At 37.3% G+C, this 19,888-nt stretch overlaps 1 protein-coding gene across 2 annotated transcripts; it reads left to right on the top strand.

Annotated features, from left to right (window-relative positions):
• The first annotated feature begins 1,617 nt into the window (after positions 1-1,617).
• Positions 1,618-17,894, top strand: LOC131328061 (acetolactate synthase small subunit 2, chloroplastic-like). 2 transcript variants are annotated; one of them, XM_058361200.1, is made up of 13 exons: positions 1,768-2,143; positions 3,081-3,137; positions 4,539-4,752; positions 10,970-11,053; positions 11,917-11,985; positions 12,755-12,838; positions 13,505-13,660; positions 14,341-14,427; positions 14,638-14,742; positions 14,834-14,956; positions 15,456-15,608; positions 16,477-16,542; positions 17,636-17,894. In XM_058361200.1, exons 1-13 carry the CDS (start codon positions 1,908-1,910, stop codon positions 17,720-17,722), a joined length of 1,521 nt encoding a protein of 506 aa, XP_058217183.1. In that variant the 5' UTR covers positions 1,768-1,907; the 3' UTR covers positions 17,723-17,894. The 2 variants fall into 2 exon arrangements, with proteins under 2 accessions (XP_058217184.1, XP_058217183.1); XM_058361201.1 differs by lacking the exon at positions 3,081-3,137 and having other exon boundaries at positions 1,618-2,143; positions 17,636-17,893.
• The last annotated feature ends 1,994 nt before the right edge of the window (positions 17,895-19,888 follow it).

Raw genomic sequence — 19,888 nt, 5'->3', positions numbered from 1 at the left:
TGTTCTAGATGCATTGAATAATCACTTCAAAGTGAGGGGCTTACACAAACAATGGGACCACACATACCCAAGAGGTCCGCGTGTAAAATGGAGCCCCACAGTGTGTGGGCCACTCATGTCCTGTTCCGCTGAAATTCTTACTTCTTTTCAGGTATTTTTCGTTTTATAAGACATGACATTCTCTTACAATATATTATCTTTAATTAAAAAAATAAGTACTTAGGTGGTGTTACACTATGAATTTTTTCTTGTTTTGTCCTTATTTGAATTTTTTTCATGCTTGTTAATTTTGTGCCTCACATTTTTGGTTTTCTTATTTGTCTCGTCAAGTCGGTTTTTTGTTGCTTAAAAGTGGTTATTTCCCAAAATGTTTGTGTAAAAGTAAAAAAAAAAAATTACTTTCCCGATTTGTCTCGTTAAGACGAATCAATAATTCACAAAAGTTTGGTACAAAGCTAACAAACACGAAGAAAATTTCAATAAAGAAAAAAAAGTGCTAAAAGTTGAGCGAAACATGATCTTTTTTTTAATTAGTAGAGCACACCCTAAAAAAAAGGCGGGCCAACACACTCCACTTTGTGTATGATCTCGCATTTATTTTGAGTAAATGACTGCCCACAATACCTAAACAATAGTAGATTATTCAATGCCCAGTAGCAAAGACACACGATGATCCAAACCTTGTCTCCTCCACACATTTGTATAGACTCCACATATTTTTGTCATAGAAACAGACAAATGGACGGAGACAAGGGTTGGGGCGTCGCATGTCCTTGTCATGCTCATTGTGTCTAAACAAGAGATTGTGTTAGTGCATTGTGTTTGGTTTGAGTCTAGAGATCCAACATTCTCTCTCTACTCATTGTCCCCAAAAAGTTTATTTCTAATTATTACTCATTTCTCTATCTATCCTTCTTCATTTATTATTCCAAAAATTTATTTCAAAATTCAAACCAAACAAAGATTCAATTTGCTTGCACTTATAATCCAACTTATTTAGTTTATTTGCTTCAAAAAAAACTCATGAATGGTGTTTGTAACCAATTATGAATAATCACTTATTTGGCTTTTATAGCTTCTTTGACCCAAAAAGCTAGAATATTTTAAACTCCAATTTAATGCTTTTTGCTTATTTTAAGCTGTTATATATAACATGAACGAATAAATTATTCTTACTTAAATTTTAAGATTTATTTAAATATCCTTTTGTTTATAAAAATCTATTTAAAGCATGTTATACCATTTTTACAACTTATAAAAAATTATAACAAACACTTTTATAATTTATTTAAGCGAATAATTTAAAAAGCTAATATCTTATAGAAAAAATTGGACTCTATCAAATAAGATTTATATTATATATTTTTAATTATATACATCGAAAGATATAACCGTTGAAAATGCACGCAATAGGACGAATGGAGTAAAGGCAGCAAACTGGGCCAAAGTCTTGTCTTGAGTTTTTGAGCGGTTTCACTTTTAGCGGAAATACAAACATCCGGTTCATTGTCTCTCTCTCTCTCTCTCTCTCTCTCTTCCCGGCATTTTCCTTCTCTCTAATCCCAACAAAATCCAAAGTGAGGATGATACGATTCCCACGTCCCGCCAGCCAAGAACCCATGAATCACAGAGAACATGGGTCCATTTGGCTAGGTTCAACAAAATGCTTCTTTGTTCTTCCCCCCCTCTCTCCAAAATCCGTCGAGAAAAAACTTGTCAGTATTAAGGAAACTGCTAGCAAACAACTTATACAGATTCTCTCTCTCTCTCTCTCTCTCTCTCTCTCTCTCTCTCTCTCTCTCACACACACACACACACATTACTTGTGTTGCTTTTGTACAACTTGGGACCATCCATCTACCTCTCACTCTCTCACTATCTCTTTCTGAAGCATTTGCAAGGCAGACATGGCGGAAGCTCTGTCAGGGTCACTGGGAATGAGAATGGGACTGAAGGGACGAAAGAGTTCAGATTTTGGAGGTGCATTGTCGTCATTTGGGTTTGGGTTTGGGTTGATGAGACCTAATAAGATAAACCCACAAAAACGACTAGCATTGGCCTCTGCCACCTCCGCTGGAAATGAAAATGCAGCATTTTCCTCGGGCACTGACTCTGCTGCTGATTCTCTCCTCTCTCACTCTAAGTAATTCCTGCCCCTCTCTCTCTCTCTCTCTCTCTCTCTCTCTCTCTCTCTCTCTGTGCCCTCTGCTTTAACCCACAAGCTTTAATGTTGATTTGGGCTATTTTTTTGGTCTTTCTTTACGGATTCTTTCAGAGCCGCCCTAAGCTAAAGCCAAAAGCGGAAGAGGCGGCCGCGTTAGGCCTTAAAAAAATTTCAAAAATTTAAGGACCCCTCCTACTATATACTTTGGTACCGCACCCTTTATACTATAGAAAGAAGGGCCCAATCGCTAATTCAGGGTCGGCTCTGATTTATTTGTAGCTATGTTTTCTTTTGATTTTACTATATTTTGGTCAAATTTGTTGGATCAATGTTAGTTCCTAAAGCCGTTCAAAAAAAAAAAATTTGTTTGTTCTCAGGGAGGATTTAGAAAAGTAAAAAAATATAGATCAAAGTTCAAAAAGAGATCACTGAAGACGAAAAAAGTTCAAAAAAAAAAAAGAGAGACCATTTTATTGTCTCTGTCTTTAGCGTGATTTTTTTTTTTTTCCAAGTTTGATCTATAATTTTGCATTTTATTTTATTTTTTTTACTCTTTTGAGATGAACGATGTGATATAAAAATTAGACGAAAATTAAAAAAAGTAACAAAAAGTTGAATAATACCTACCGTGCTTACGAAAAATTAATTTAGTCCAAAGGGAACCAAAGTATTCTATCATCCTATGGCCACATCTGTCTATCTAATTGCAGAGTTAAAATTATTGGGGTGGCTAAGAGCATCTCCAACCTAAGTCAAAACTCAATTTCCCCCCCAAAATTTAAACTTTTAGTTTTTCAAATATTATCAGAATATATTAACCCGTGGTCTTGTTTTAAAGGTCTTATGAATATCTTTTCAAATATATTCATTTTATGGTGGTATTAGTAGTGTATGATGTTTCTCTTTTTATAACCAGGTGTCCGGACCAACTTACACGCACCTTGACTAATTATGGGGGACCATTAACCCCACGGTATTGTATAATGTTGCATGTGATTATTTCTTTTGTGCCCGTATATTCAGCTTTGGTTCTATTGTTCATATTTGACTTGTGATGTTTCTAATTGGAACTGTTGTTTATTGTTGCCAAGAAAATTATTTAAACATGCTTTTCTATTTGTTCCCTCCTCTTCGCGTAAAGGTAGGTGTACACCTTAGGTGTGTGGTATGCGGTTGTGCTTGGATTGGATGCGATCTGATTGTGATTGTAGGCATGGATGCTGTAGTCCGACTACTAATTGAGCGAGAGTTTGGCTTAGGGGGAAGCATTCAAATTTTCCAATTGCGGTTGAAAAGCGTGAAGTGAAAAGTAGGACCGGTTTGTAGCAACTAAGTGGAACTGCATCAAACCGAAACTAAAAACCTTTCTCACTGTGAAAATGACAAAGTTGTATGCCTAGCACTGGTGAACAGAATGGAAGTATATCCAAATGTAGTCTGATGTACTACAAGTGACAGAAATGGGAATGGTAGCACTAGACTAGGCGTTTGATGACATAGAAACTCAAGTAGATTGAGCAAAAAGAAGAACAAGTGGTGCTAGACCAGATAGATATTGAACATGATGTTCAAAGCCAGATCATGGGCGTGGGAGCCTGGATTACATGTTTGAAACTTGTATTTATAGCGGAGTGTGAAATCTTAATCAACAATTATGAAGTAGTAGCCAAGATCTATAAACATAGTAACGACAATGCTAATAACTGCACGTGACACGTGGCAATCACAAACTAGACGTTGGCAAATCTTAAAGACTTTTCTATGTGCCCTTGCTACCGCTTCCACCCCTGTTCCTGCTCCCATTTAGTGCAAACTATTGTTTTGTTATACCAGGAACAAAAAAAAAAAAAAAAAAGTACATTGCTAATTGACTTGATAGTATTTCAATTATCAATTTCATTTTGGTTTCACTTTTTGCCTTGAGTGATGGAATTGAATTAGACTGTAGAAATGGGTTTGTGTGGGTTCACTTGTTTACCAAGTAGACCTGCTTAGTCTTTTTCAATTGAAGTACTTACTACATACTTGTTTTTTTTTTTCTACTCCTGTGCATGTGCGTGTGTAAATATATAGCTAAGAATCATCCTGTAGTTACTTTCTTCACTACCAAAGGTAGGTTAGATGTCCAAACTTAAAATTCTCCCCAAAGAAAAATGAAAACATATCATGGAAAATGTGAAAGCATAGAATTAACCAAATGTATCGGCAGATGAAATATGATGAATGGTCGCAAAGTTTATAATTTCTTAGAAATTTATTGCAGCATATGGTGTCCATTAATCGAAATCGCTTATTTTTTATCATAGTTTTTTGTTAGGATATAAATTCCTGTAATGTGTAATTTGGTTGTAATGTCGCTTTCATCTTATTTCAGGGTTAAACGTCATACAATCTCAGTGTTTGTCGGGGATGAAAGTGGTATAATAAATCGAATTGCAGGGGTTTTTGCAAGAAGGGGTTTCAACATTGAGTCTCTTGCTGTTGGATTGAACAAGGACAAGGCTCTCTTTACTATAGTTGTTTGTGGAACTGAGAAGGTTCTGCAACAAGTTATAGAACAGCTCAACAAGCTTGTGAATGTCCTGAAGGTTACTTACCTGTTTTAAAGTCAGATTTGCTTGAAGTCATAACCTTATTGCATGCCCTTGTAATTTTATTTCTCTTTCTATTAGATGTCCCCTCCGTTAATATCTGGCTTTGTCAGGGATTGCTTAAAAGATAACAAATGTGTTGGAGTTTGTCCCACATCAGTATTATCTCCTCCAAAACTAGTATATGAGTCAGGGGGCCTCTCCACTCATTGTCAATTGGTCTTGAGTTGGATGCTTTAACATGGTATCAGAGCTAGGGATTTGGAGAATTTGTTCCCCCTTATTTGTGTCATAAGTGCACCGTTGTTTGTTATATCCAAGTGTTATGGATCGTTTATTTACCTCTCAACGTGTGAGTCGGGAGAGTGTTGGAGTTTGTCCCACATCGGTTAATTATCTCCTCCAAAACTAGTATATGTGGGCGGCCTCTCAACCCATTGCCAGTTGGTTTTGAGTTAAATGCTTTAACATAATGGTTTACAAGCTTGGCAACTAATATTATTTCTAAGCACATACGCCTGTGTGTTGAGTTTGTATGCATGTGTATATTCTCATGTTAGTATCGACACACATTCTTATTCGTGTGCTTGCTTACATTACTTGCTTGCTTATGCATACAGACTTCTCCATTTTACCCTCTGTAGACCTTCTATTTTCTTGCATATTTTAAAAATATTGCTCTTCGGTGGTCATAGTGCCGACAATTAACATAGTTTAGAGTATCAGGATGTTTCAGTAGCTTTCCACTTTTGCTCTTAAATTTCTAGGATTTGGGATTTATTGGCTACACATGTCCTTGATGTTCTTGCTAGAGGCATTATTTTTTCAACAGCATGGCTAATTGGATTAATATGATGATGACATGTGCCTTTCAAAAAAAAAAAAAAATATATGATGATGACATGTGACCGAAGAAATTTGTATATGTATGTGTATGCATGGATATAGTACTCTGGTAGTCTGGTGTAGGCTAATTCTAGGATACTTCACATAAAGATGTATCATGGTTGATTTCATCTTGGGTTTAGATTCAGGAAATTCTATGCTAGGGCTCTAAATGGTGGAAGAAAGAATCTAGCGCTTGGACGGAAGAGTTTCAGAACTTGGTTTTCTGAAAGGTCTGGGTTAGGGTTGGTAAGAACTTAATATGGTATACCGTATGCTTATACCTTTATAGAGGCTTGGCTTGGCTTGGCTGTGAACAGTTTATGCAGATTTGTTGGAGGTTCCAAGTTGTGCAATCGGAGGTGGATCCGAACAAAACGGTCAAGGCCAAAAGTATACACAAATATGATTTTAAGACTGTTCTTGATAAATCCAGCAATTAAGCCTCGGAATCCACAAGCTATGGGGCTCAAATCAAGCCCTAAAAGGCAGTACAATAAAGCTACAAAATAACACTAAAATCTGAAGTTTGCATTCATCAAAAACTCCCTTAACACAAGTATTACAGCCCTTTGTAGTAGCTAAAAAGCTTGCCTAGTGGGGAAGTACCTAGCAGTAGAGAACTACCAAATAACAAGACGACGAGAAGTGGCGAACATGCAGCCACGACATACAAACTTGGTGACTTGCAGCTTATAAGCACACTCCTTAATGAGAAGGTTCTTACAAGTAGCGTAAGAAGTAAGAACAAACACCTCCAAATAAGATTACCTCACAACGATGTAATCTAACAAACATCTAACCTTGCAACTTCAAATAGAAGAAGAGCCAGCTTCCTGTAACCAATTTCTAGAATAAGTGCAGAGTGTAGACCACTTCTCCCACCAAAAAAGAGCATGGACCTGCATCACATTAACAGTAAATCTAGAATACCAACTTGGTTTCGTGATGAGAGAACCTTGTACCCTGCAATTGTTAGAGCAAATACAATCTCCAATTCTCATGAGAGAGCCTTGTACCCTGCAATTGTTAAGTCAACAGTTATCAAATTTGTACCATTAAAATGGTATTAACAATACCTTGAAATAAGACTTATGTTGAATATATTTGGTAATACTCGAAAAGTGAGAGTTTTAATTTTAGAGGGAAAGTGGGAGATGATTGAGTTTTGAACTAAAATGGTTTGAGTTATTTGGAAATTGAAGATGGAGATTGAGAACTATGGTTCGAGTAGAGTGAATAGTAAAAACTTAAAGTCCACTTCCTGAATAGAAGTTGATATTGTGATCCTTCAAAATGAGAAGTATGGCTGCAGATGCTCTCAGTAAACTGTCTAAGAGAGAGATAGAAGGTTTTGTTGCTTACTGCACTTCTGCTAGTTCTACTAAAACTATGATTTTCTTGCACAAACTATGAAACGTAGGTTGATAGATTAGAACATTCTCGACATAAAGAAGATGACATGCAGAACCCCGAAACATAACTTTATCCTAACGACCGCCCATTATTTACACTTTTGTCAATGTCCAACAAAATAGAAACAAAAAATGTAATCCGCCCTACATATTTATTAGAAAATACCAGTTATTGCCAAAATTCTATATTCATGTGATTGGGAACTAAATCAAACGTTGAAGGAATTTTCAGTTACACCCCAACGTATTTATACTTTCCTTATCTATTTTTTCATTCTGTATTATAAACGGAAACCGAAGCCAAAGGTACGTCAACTGCTCAATCTTGACTCAACCTCAGATTAAATACACCTTGGATGTGCTTCCTTGCACTCATTTATAACACTCCAAGCCATGCCCCACACCCCTTCAATCTGGCTCAAAGCTCTCTCCAGACAATGGTGCTCCACTCTCCGATGCAACAGAATAGTGTAGAATTGTTGGCGAAAATACCATATTTAGCTCGAACAGGGATTAAATTAATCTGAGATCTTTCTTTTTTCTTTCTTATCTTTTATTGAATAAGGCTTTCGAGATCATGGAATTCTTTCTCCCTTTGCTCCTAAATTGAAATATTAACATGAAAAACTAAAACAATCATACTTCTCTTGTGCACGTTCCAGTTTTATGATGTGCACTCACATGTATAACAAAGGAAATCCTTGCAAGACATTAGACTAATTACGGTTATTTACGAGCTATTTTTTTTTAATTTCTTCAGGATTTTAATTCCTGGTAAGCTAAATTCTGCAATTCGGCTCAGGGAGCCCTAAATCAAGTGATTGTGAGTCCATAATTGTCTCCTTGAGAGTGAGGGGATAATGGATAAGGAAGCAAGTACATAATCTAAAAAAATTCACCAAAAGAACAGCCTTTTTGTCCCTATTGGGTTTGATTTGACTTGGGACAAGTCATATTCATCTTCCTATTAAAAGAGTCCCTGAAAGTTTTGTATTCTGTTCCTCAATAGAAGGAGTGGTTCCCTTGCTTAAGATTAAGGGTTCATAACTATGTTGTAGTTCACACAACAACATTCCAGTAACTATGCAGCAATATAAACCTCAAATAAAAAATGAGAAAAAGGACAAGACATGCGCTTGTGTTAAGAAAAGTTGTGAAATGAACTTGGGGCGTGCCAAAAAAAACACGAAGCTTGCATACATATGCTTGGAACAAGCAACGTGCTTGTGCGATGCACAGGTAGTGATTGCATGAATGTTTTGTAATCGATAAAATGTGTAGAATTGATTTATGTAATACAAAGTGAAGCCTCAAATTACATTCCACCGCGTAGTAAAAGATAAGAAAACAATAGGAATTCATCTTACCTAAGCTTATGAGTTGATTAATAAATCCTCAACGACAGATTTGATGGCTACGGTCATCTCTCTCTCTCTCTCTCTCTCTCTCTCTCTCTCTCTCTCTCTCTCTCTCTCTCTCTCTCTTGTCTCACACCGTAAACCTCTAGTCACATTATTTGATCCCAGCCATTAGCTGAGTATTTTTGCGCATAGATATATGTAGATTCAACTTCCCATAACTATACATACATTCATTAACGTTATAGACCGGAGTGTATTTTTTTTGTGCATAGATATCCGTAGATAAAACTTTCCGATGGTTGTATGTATAGTGTTTTACGGTTTTGGAGTTTTTGCTTCACTTTTAATTATTTTTCTTCCCATTTTTAGATTGTTGTATGAGTTAATCTCTATTTGATGACCTTTTCTTTTTTAAGAGAACGAAGGGGAGAGAAGATGGGAGTGGGAGAGGGTGCCATATGGGATTTTAGAAGTTTCTAGAAAAGGAGAACATAATATGTTGTTTACAATATAGAGATAGATAAAGCACAATATAAGAATTTATTATTTTGGCACACAAAGGGGCAAGAAGCGAGATAGGGTATAACCTGACATGGTATTGGGAGGAGATTGCAAGAGTTTTCTTTCCTACATGAAAATGTTGAAACAGAGGAATGTGGGTGTTGGAGGGCATAGTGGCTCGCAGGATTTTAAATCGCGGTATCGGAAAATGTAATGTATTAGTTACAAGGCCGTACATCAGCCGATATCAGACTGTATCGAGCCAATACATATGTAAATAATGGTATTGGAGGTTCAAAATCCCGTTATGTAATGGCCGACATGATTCCTAACAACCTTTATTTAAAACCCTACTGGCTCGTCTACTGATGAAGAGGTGGTTGTGAGAATAGGACATGTAGCAAATGGCATAACTTTTCATGCTAGCAATAAGAATGGATATCACTATTAGGCAACTGAAGTCTCCATTCAATTGCTATATTCACTAGATTCGCAAAATAAGAAAAATTTACAGTTATGAATTGAGGGGGAGATATTGGCAAAAAAATCTAGTTAAAAAGGAAGGTTGGTTAAAAAATAAGGATTGGAGAGCTGAGAATTGCCACATGGCATTTTTAATGTTTAGGATTTTTAGATAGGTGCCACATGCAAACACATTAGTAGATTGCCATTTTTACATTGTCGCAAGAAAATTGCTGTACCTGGCAAGTATTTTAGGAGATTTCCCATTGAGTGTAACTTGTTACAACATTCCATTAATAGGAGTAAGTATAGGACTTAGCGAAAGGAAGGGATTCCCTTGTGGTAAATATAGGTGATTGTAGATATCCGGGGAAATTTTGTCTCTCACATCATTCCTCTCTAGATAACTAGCATAGAAAACCGTCTTTACATTGGATGGTTTGGTGTTTTGATGATCCCTGTCAAGTACACTGAGAATGTTATGTTGCGTTTAAGACAACATAACATTTCACACTACTTATCCTCGAGAGTGGGTAATGGTGAGACTATTCAATATTGGTGGGATGTTTGGTTTGGTGATTTTTCTTTTGCGGGATTGTTTCCTCGTTTGTAACGGTTTGTTCGATCGTATACTATTTCAACTGCTTTTAGCGTTTTATTGCTCTGCCTCAAGAGAATCCGGTCTTAAGGAACTTCACTTATCGTAGTGATGATGAAACAATTGAGTTTTTCTTTATTGGCGATTCCTGATTATTTCTCTTGGCAACCTAATGTTAGTGACAAGTTTGAACCTAAGTTTGACGATCTAGTGTCAATAGGGGCTAGAATGTTATTTGTTGGTTTTTTTGGGCATCTGTTTCTCCACCTTTTAAAAGGGATTCTATTATTTGTGATGTCTAGAGACTGGAGGGCCTTTTGTAATCAATAAGGATGTTTTAGCAGCTCTGTTTTTGCATTGTCTTTTGTGGACTGCTTGTCCTCCTTTTGCTTGTAACTTTTGATTTCCTTTTGCTTCAATGATTTTTTTCATTGGCGATGAAAAAAACTAAAAAACCTGTGTTATAGAGTGGTTGATTTTTTTCCCTATAGCTGTTTGTTGTTTATGGCATTGCGTCCTTTATGATAGTCCCACTTGTTTTTTTTGTAAAAGTCAGTCCCACTTAATTATTACGATAGACGCGGCGGGGATGGGGGTGATGGTGGAAGGGGGGGAAACGAGTTAGGATTTTTATAACATTTTATATTCACAAAATTGGATCAGAGTGTGTGATGTGAAAGGGTTTCAATCAGTAATGTAGCAAAAAAACCTCAGACCAGGAGAGATTACGGCAGTGCTGTCAATAAAACTAAGTCGGTGCTTGGATTTGGATAGAGGTTTTTGTTAAGATTTTGTATTACAGCTAAAAATTTCTGAGGTTTGGTGGGCGTTAGACGTTTTTCTTGTACTACTAGTCCGATATTATGAACAGAAGTAAAGAGGTGTTGGAACATTAGAAGAAATCGTTTTCCTTCCCAGTCTATTTAATCAAAAGAAATTCTCTTCCCTTGCATCTGATTTTTCTGACTATTCTTTTTTATCTGACGTATCAGGTGGAGGATCTTTCAAGGGAACCACAAGTAGAGCGTGAACTAATGCTTATAAAGCTTAATGCTGATCCAAGCACACGAGCTGAGGTTGCTTCATAGTACTTACCTCTTTGTCTTAAATTTGTTATTCTTTGTGGAAGAAAAATTCTGGTCATCCAACAAAAGACCATATAGCATCCCCTGGATGGCCTCTTAGGGAGGAAAACCAAAGCTTTATTACAATTCCTGGAAGATTTGTTGCAATGTGTACACCTAGTAAAAAAATATATGCTCCTCATGCTCCCTTTCTTGCCGGGCATTTTTCCTTCTCTCACAAAATACCCCCTCAAGCTCCTTATTTGTTGTTGGATAGCATTTCTTCCCAACTGAAAATGTGTATCCTTTTTAGGCGTCTTTTACTGTATTTTTTAACTTTCATTGCTTGGAATGTGGAAAAATGGGGACAAGAGAAATATTCGACATGCCCATCCTCACCCTCCTTCAGTAAAAGGGTGTGCAGTTGTCAGCAACATGATTGCTTTAGATGATGTTGCCTTGTCCAGTAGCCTATCTGGAAAACCAAATTTGTCTAACATTTTCATTGAGTTTTGGCTTGTATAAAAAAAGCTTCAAGGATGATAATCTTGAGAAATTTCTAACTGAATTAATCTTCTATCTAAGAGACTTGTCCTGCTGATTTCTTTCCATAACCTGTCTTATGTTCTCTATTTATATGTCGCCAATGCTGTCATGTGAAGGAGTGTAAGGAATTTTTGGTATATCACAAGTTTATGGGTCCCTGTCTTGTAGACATAGAAGCACTTATGAGTTTGTTTCGTTGATGCCTAACTGGAAAAGGCAGTTAATTAGGCGAGCACGTTCTCTATTTAAGGGATTGGTTAACCTTGTTTTCCCCTTACTATTTCATGTGTAATTGCTCTGGTTACTGATTATTGTGTCTTACTTTTCAGTTGATGGGGTTGGTAGACATCTTCAGAGCCAAAGTTGTGGATGTTTCAGATCATTTGGTGACTGTTGAGGTGATTGTTTATCATTTTGCTACCCTGGATTTTTGTGATCCATGCTAGTTAATATTTAGATTGATATGTTTACGTAATTTATGAGTAATTTGTACAGACAAATGCTTCATTAAAATTGCAAGAGCACTATATTTTATTTTTTTCCTTTAAAAAAAGAAAGAAAGACCCTACTGACTTTTGTGGGGGTTGAGGTCAGATTATGGCTGAAGCTCGATTGAGAGAGCTTGCCAAGGTTACCAATTTGGCGACTTCTGTAAACATGTTATTGCTGCTCAACACTCGTTGCTTTTGTGTATACATTTTTCTGTACGTGGCTTTTCACCCGCAATATGATTATTGCTGCTCATTGCTTTCTCCAAACAGGTGCATAGCAGCTTTGGTTTATGCTTAAGTGCACAGAGTTTGAGCCCAATAAGAGGCATATCTTATGGTGGACTTCCACTTCTGATTATGGCTTCTAGTTTCTATGTATCCAGACATATGTAGACAAAAGTTTCTCATAGTTCTTCACCGGGGAAATAGCATGCTTGACTAATAGTTGTAATCACCTGATACTGATATATCATTTATCCATAAGAAGATTGAATAGTTAAAATTACAAAGGGAAAGCCCTTGGCATAAAAAGATGGTTTATGTAGCAGAATATTGCTCTTGTGCAAAACTTTGGGATCAGCTGAATATACCAGTGTGGGACAATATTTTATCTTGAATGCATGTTTATTTATTGATTTTACATAACGTAAATAGATAACTGCTGTGAATGACTCAGGTCACTGGAGACCCCGGGAAGATAGCTGCTGTGCAGAGAAATTTTAGCAAGTTTGGAATTAAGGAACTTGCTAGAACTGGAAAGGTTAGATATCCCTTTTATATGGTAAATACATACAAGAGTATATGCACCTCGACAAGTAAATACTCAAAACATATGATTCTTTCCTACGCATTACATTCTGCATGTAATATTCCTCAGTCAAAATTGTGCCCTAAATATTTGGAGGCAATGTAGTTTTGAAACTCCAGCATCTTTCAGGACCTGTATGTTTACATGGGTCGAATCCACACCCTCTTTGCTACTTCTGCTAGCAAATCTACATGTCGCGGGGCAGAAGTGCCTGGAAAATTAGCAATCGTATTCTTTGCAAAAGTACAACCTTTTCCTTTTATCATCACGTGGAGAGATGAGGGCAGGGGGTGGGTAGGTGGTTTCGTGGGTAGTACTTTTAAGGGAGAGAACAGAGAGAGGCGCGAAGAGGTGGTACGAAAGAACCTCATACGCTTTGTTTTTCAGTTAATGTTCAAACATGTAGTTAGGTGGTTCTGTTGGTTGTTGAGGGATGGTCTGGATATAGCATTATAGGTATATTGTGACTCGTGGTTGTTTGCACATTTTTTTTTTTGATTGGCAAAGAAAATTTTATTAATCAAATAACCGAAGTTACAAAGATTAAAAGGAAACGGGAAAAAACGGCACTATGTGCATTCCTTTTGTCTAATGTATTGACTCAATTTTAAATTGTAGATTGCCTTGAAACGGGAAAAGATGGGCGAGACAGCTCCTTTTTGGAGATTCTTTGCTGCTTCTTATCCGGATCTTGAAGGGACAGTTCCTGGTGGTTCTCTTTTAAGGAATCTTAGCAGCACGTCACACAATGGAAACCCCCGTACATCCTCAAGGGTAAGTACTTTTTCCTCCAACTAATGGGCCAGGCATGCTATTTTCTAACGTAGATGAGTTACCCATGTAGCACCTGGACAGTCTCTTGGGTGATATCGCTTGCAGTTGAATCCATGCTTATGAATTCAATTAACCAATATTGAGGATATGATGAATCAGATGAAAAATCTATCAACCCATGACACCTTGGGAGAATTGTCTGTTTGGAATATGAAAATAGGGTATGTGCTGTTACTGTAAAATTATATTATCTGATTTTAAGAGACGTAACCGAATTGAAAAATTGAGTCGGGAAAGAAGTGAATAAAAAGAAACAAAGAGGCTTGTGATGTGAAGCTTCATTTACTCGGAATGCATTTGATAGTTGATAGTACAAGTAATCCAAGGAATCATCTTTCGTGGTCATGGTAACTGTGAATTATGTTTTAAATTTTGAAATTTTTGTAGTGGTTGATAAAATGAGACGATGTTTTACTACAAAAAGATACAAAAAATAATCTCGTCTTGTGTGAATACTAATTGCCAGATTTACAAGGTATTGTACAATATGGCTATTGTACAATATTGCTGCTTCGTTTGTGGATAATTGTTTGTTTATCTCGAGCCTTTGCTATTTTGGATACCTCAATCATTTTCTTGGTGGTTGTTTCTTATTTTTATATTTTGTTTTTTAAATGAAGGGTGATGTTTATCCTGTGGAGCTCGACAAAGAAATCTCACCTAATCGAGTTCTTGATGCTCACTGGGGTGTTCTCTATGACGAAGATGTAAGAGGCCTATTGCCCACTTAATATTATGTTTGTTTTCGAGTTTGCTCCTACATCAGTTAAACATTACCACAAAATGGTTAAGTTCTTTAACATCAAGATAAAAACCTGTACGCTTTTGATTTGCGAAATACTTGTTTCAAAATGGATTCTTCCTCTGTTTTTTTTTTTAACTCGTTACTATCCATTCTAATTGATTTATTAGTACAGGCAAGTGGGCTTCAATCCCACACTCTATCCATGCTTGTCAGTAACTCTTCCGGGGTTCTGAACATGGTTACTGGTATTATATCTCAAAGAGTTTCTAACATTCAGGTTAGTTTTTTCCTCATCTTGCTTATTGTTTACTTCATTTCTAATTTGTATGACTTCTTATATGAGTGATGCCTTGCATTCCTGGCCTCAGAGTTTAGCTGTGGGTCCGGCAGAAGAGGAAGGGCTTTCACGGATTACGACAGTTGTTCCTGGAACGGATGAATCTATTGGAAAGTTGGTTCAGCAGTTTTACAAGTTGGTGGATCTTTATGAGGTGAGGGATATTCCTCCTATATTGTGGGATGTTACCCGGTAATAGTTTGTTAATTAAATTGTGGGCATGTTCCATGGAATAAGACTCTATGTGAATGGTTTAGTGATACATACTTCTTGAAGTCTTGCCAGAGAAAAAATTCATAGGCATTTTACCCTTTCTTCCCCAGTAACTTTTCCTCCGCATCACTTACCCAAAAAAAAACTTTTCCTCTGCATGCAACAAAATACGAGATCATGTTTTAGTGGAAATGAAGTTATACTTTTAAGTATCGTTGTTTCTTTCCTCCAGCTGTTTCAAGATTTTTATTACAATCCTATAATTTCACTCCAGGAGAACCCATTGTTTTATGAAGTGTAGAAAAACTGCCACGGACATATAGTTGAAATTACCCTTTTGAGGAATTGACGTTGTGCCATTTGATCAACTTTTTTTGTTTATGAATCTGTATCTTGAGCAAGCAAATTGCCAACAATGTGAATGCTGTTGGTTTGTTCAGGTTCAGGATTTGACACACACGCCATTTGCAGAGCGTGAGTTGATGTTGCTTAAGGTTGCCGTGAATGCTGCTGCTAGGAGGGATGTTCTTGATATTATCAGTATCTTCCGAGGCAAAGCTGTTGATATATCTGACCATACTATAACAGTAGAGGTGAAATCATTTGCTAGACTATGCACTTACCTCATGATGCAACATTACCCTTTCTGTCTTTATATTTAGGTTTTTTTGTTTTAGTTCTCTTCCTCACAAGTTCTTTAAGCAGTTTTTTAAGCAGTTATTAGGCATATGTCCAGCTGCCAGCTGACACATTGATACCTAGGTTTCCAGAGAGTGGATGCTGTCTTTGTTTAGAAACTGCTGTCGGCCTCACTTTGCAATATCCGCTGCATCTTTATTGGTTTTGATAGAAACATTAGCTATTTTTTTAGCAAGTCCAGTAATCCATTGCAACTCTGCACATGCCTCGGACAATAAATGTCAAAGTTCTGAACCTCTTTTGCCATCTATTGTTTATCATGTCAGTCATCTTGTGAAGTGTTCTCTGTAGAGAAATCCAAACCCTGAAGTTAAATGTCTTCAGAAGAGTCGCACTTTCTACTATCCGTCGCATTTTGAACGACGACAACATTTTGTTTGACCTTGCAGTGGTTGTGAAGTCTAGCTTGCTAGATCAGAAACAGGCTACGGACATCACTTCCCTGTTATAGTTTCAATTTACTGTGGGTGTGGGGATAAACATTGCAGACTGTTAGTTTTTAGCACGAACAAAGTAGCATGGTGGTATCTTATTTCCCCAGTTACTTGTTCGTGTTAAAACATTATCATTATTGCCACAAGAAATTAATGGTGATGATCCAACTCATACTGGTATTGCTGTCATTGGCTGTCTTAATTCACTTTGTGGACTGAACTATTCTAGTTTGTTTTCGTCTTTCTTCTTCCTCTTGTACTTCTTGTTTTTGTTTTTCTTTGCCTTTTTCATGTTTTTCAGTAACATTTTTCTACTTTAATTGTTCAGCTCACAGGTGATTTCAACAAGATGCTTGCATTGCAGAAATTGCTGGAGCCCTATGGCATTTGTGAGGTTTGTGTCCCAAACCTTCTGTTAACCAAATTGCATCCAGGATTCAAATTTTTTTCCCCTCTCGTCACATGTATAAAGCAAAACAAGAAGGAACAAAGCAGAAAAGGAGAGGACAGAATCTTAAGGCTAGGGTTCTACATAGCACTATCAATACGCGTACCAGTATCAGAGATACGAGCATATACCGGTCACTATTGGAAGGTATTGTTAAGTTACCAACTCTCCCAAAAGCTTAAGCTGTTAGGAAATGGGTCCAACAATGTATATCAAGCTATCTAACACCCTCCCTCACGTGCAACCCCGTCTTGCACATGGAGATGCAAATTTTCATCGACAAAATGAAACAGAATGCGAAGGGGAGAAACATAGTGCAACCGGGGAACAAATGCAAACGGAGAGACTTGAACCCAAGACCTCTTGCAACCTGAGTTCTGATACCATGTTACACGGTCATGGGTAGAACTCAACTCCAAAAACTAGCTATTGAAGTGAAGGTGCCCTCACACTTATATTCATCATATTACTTTGGTACCCAAGCAATGTGGTGGTATCAGAGCCTGGTATGCCAAGGATGGGTAGGGTGCGTGTCCCTGGCCTGCATGCGGCAAGTGCTGCCGAGTGAGCACGCTGGGCGTGAGGGAGGGTGTGAAGTGAAGTCCCACTCCCACATCGCTTGGGTACCAAAGTAATATGATGAAAATAAGCTTGAGGGCACCCTCACTTCAATAGCTAGCTTTTGGGGTTGAGTTCTACCCAAGACTGTGTAACAGGTATATCAGTGGGTATATTGGCCGATATATTGGTAAATACCGGTATTGGATGTCTGAAATCCTTTACGTATCGGCTGATCAATGTGCGATAGCCAATATTTAGAACCCTATAATAAGGCTCGTTTCTGTGCCTCTACATATCTGATTGCAGTAACATGCCTTTTACTTTGCTTCCGGAGATCATTACTTTTTATTGTTGATAGCAGCTGGGTCTTAAATTTCATTTATCCGAATACCTTCCATGAACCCATCTTTCTATTATGTATAGTCCTTTTGGACTTTGCTCTTACTCGGTGATGAATACTGATGATTTTTCCTTGAAGGTGGCAAGAACTGGACGGGTGGCATTGGTCCGAGAGTCTGGTGTAGATTCAACATACCTGCGGGGATTTCCTCTTCCGTTACAGTGATGACCAAGGGGTTTTAAGTTGTAAGGTTTGTTATCTGTACCAGCTTCTTTATCCTTTTTGTAATGAGATGTTGTAGTCCTATATTTAGAGTAAGTGGGGATCGATTTTCCCTTTGTCTTCTTAAGAAATCTATCGTATATATAGATGAAAACAAAGTACAAGTGCGGGCGAGCAAGGAACACTACCAGTCAGAAAATACAAAAAAGATAAGCAACAAAACAAAACAAAAACAAAAAAGCTGCTCAGCGCCGATGGAGGATCGCCCGCCGCAGGATCGCCATGAGTTAGCTTGTAGTGAAACCGGGAAGTCCTCCTCGTAACATCTTATCTGTTCTAGAATGACAGTGTGTTGAGATATTTAAAAAATTGATTTTGGTTTGGGGGTTTTTCTTTGCAGTTGCCACATTTTTTTGAGTCCCACAAACAGGGTATTTGTTTTCAGATTTTGAATTGTGGATTTCAGATTATAATTAAAAAAAGATAAAGAATATGTAGAAGTTTTCGAGTGATATATGCAGAATTGATTTTCCAAACAGAGCAGGGTTTGAGATTTTTTGATGTGTTGTTTGACTATGTTGCCACTGGTGAGGATCTGTTAATAATTTCAGAGGGTAGTAATGTATCGAAAATGCTTGGTGTAAAGTGGTCTTTTTCATTGCGTGCAGAAGGATAATCTAAAATGAGAATGCAAAAGTTTCTCTAGAGTTATTCTTAGTCCATGCCTCAATCTCTTAATTTCAAATATGTATTCTAGCATAATTTACAATTTCGTGCCTAAAACCTAAAATCCCAAATTAGAATATCCAAAATGTGAAAATATAGCTCTCAAGCACTCCCTTAACAAATGCCAACCAAATTAGCAAGGCTTGTCAAAGCATGTGCTAGGCAGTATGTATGTACATAAGCCGAGATTTGGACTGTGGTGGAGTGGTTTGCTGAGCGGCTTAGATAAGCGTCAAATTTTGGGATTAAGTATGTATGTTGTGTTGAATATTTGGCGTATAGTGAAGATTGGAAAGGATGAAATCTCTGCAGTATGCCCAAGCTTGGCGGTGAACGATTCGTGTTATGAATATAATCAGCTGAGAGGCGAGCAAGGTTTAATTAATGCTTGTTCATTTGTTTCAGATGGTGAAAGGGATAAATCTTCCAGGAAATCGAGTGGCGGTTTGGATAAACGCAGGCGGCCAGGGAGGAGATGCTGATAAACAAGTGATGGGTGTAAAAGCTTTATGAACTGGCTAGAGCGGCCTTGCTTATTATGTAATTATTGTTTATTTACCACGATTATGCTTTCGTTTAAAAAAAAATTCAACATTATGAGACAACTGCTATAAAAGAAGCCAGACTGAAGTCATCCCTATATGCGAGTTGTTGCTTGAGTAGACTAAAGTCATCACCTTATACCCGCTGTTACCTTTCTGGTTTGGAGCGTCATGTGCAATAAGTGTGGCTTCTCGTCACTCGGTGTCCGAAGTGAAAGAAAGTTAAAAGTAAAACTGCAAGAATATTGTTGCTTTATCTGTACTCATTTCATTTTCATAGAGAGTAGTGAAGGTTGTCTATTATGCTAAGTTCAAGTAAGATATGTTTGTCTAAAATTAGAAGTAGTGTTTGTATTCAGATTTATTTGAAATAATAAAACCCGTGTGTTTCTTACATCCTTATTCCCTTCCGACTTTGTGTTTGCATTTGTCAGTTGACACAGTACAGGATCTGGAATTACAATAAGATGAGAGAGCCGAACACACGAAACTGAGAAGTACGTAGAGAGCCGAATACATTAAACTGAAAAGTAGGTAACTGAAGCTTCGCTGATCAAGTTCAACATCCACTCATCCAGGCGATTCTCTTTCTATAAAAATGGATTAAGTTGCCTTCAAACCAGAACAAAATACAGTAGTACCATCAGTTGCCTTCATCACTACTAATGGAAATAACATGGAATCAGGTTGCAGTTTCTCTGATCCATGTGTTCCAAGTAAAAATGCCATGCACGAAGCAGAACCTTCGCAAAGACAAAATTGCGGCCAACACTCAGAGACCCGTTAGAGCATAGTTATTAACTTGGTTTCAACCTAAACAAGGTTGATTCCAATTGATGTAAGAGCACTAAAAGTAGTGCTATCCTGTCCAGCTGAATCTGAAATCAAACGCAATATAGAG

This window comes from Rhododendron vialii, chromosome 5a (genome assembly GCF_030253575.1).
Source record: "Rhododendron vialii isolate Sample 1 chromosome 5a, ASM3025357v1".
Lineage (NCBI taxonomy): Eukaryota > Viridiplantae > Streptophyta > Magnoliopsida > Ericales > Ericaceae > Rhododendron > Rhododendron vialii.
The sequence above is the reverse complement of the archived record's forward strand: the minus strand, read 5'-3'. Positions and strand labels throughout refer to the sequence as shown.

What these genes read in the sequence shown, in the direction of transcription:
- LOC131328061 (XM_058361200.1), top strand. Translation starts at nt 1,908, where the DNA reads ATGGCGGAAGCTCTGTCAGGGTCACTGGGAATGAGAATGGGACTGAAG. An exon ending in ATCCAAGCACACGAGCTGAG is followed by an intron (nt 11,054 to 11,916) that starts GTTGCTTCATAG and finishes CTTACTTTTCAG; the next exon opens with TTGATGGGGTTGGTAGACAT. An exon ending in AACTTGCTAGAACTGGAAAG is followed by an intron (nt 12,839 to 13,504) that starts GTTAGATATCCC and finishes TTTAAATTGTAG; the next exon opens with ATTGCCTTGAAACGGGAAAA.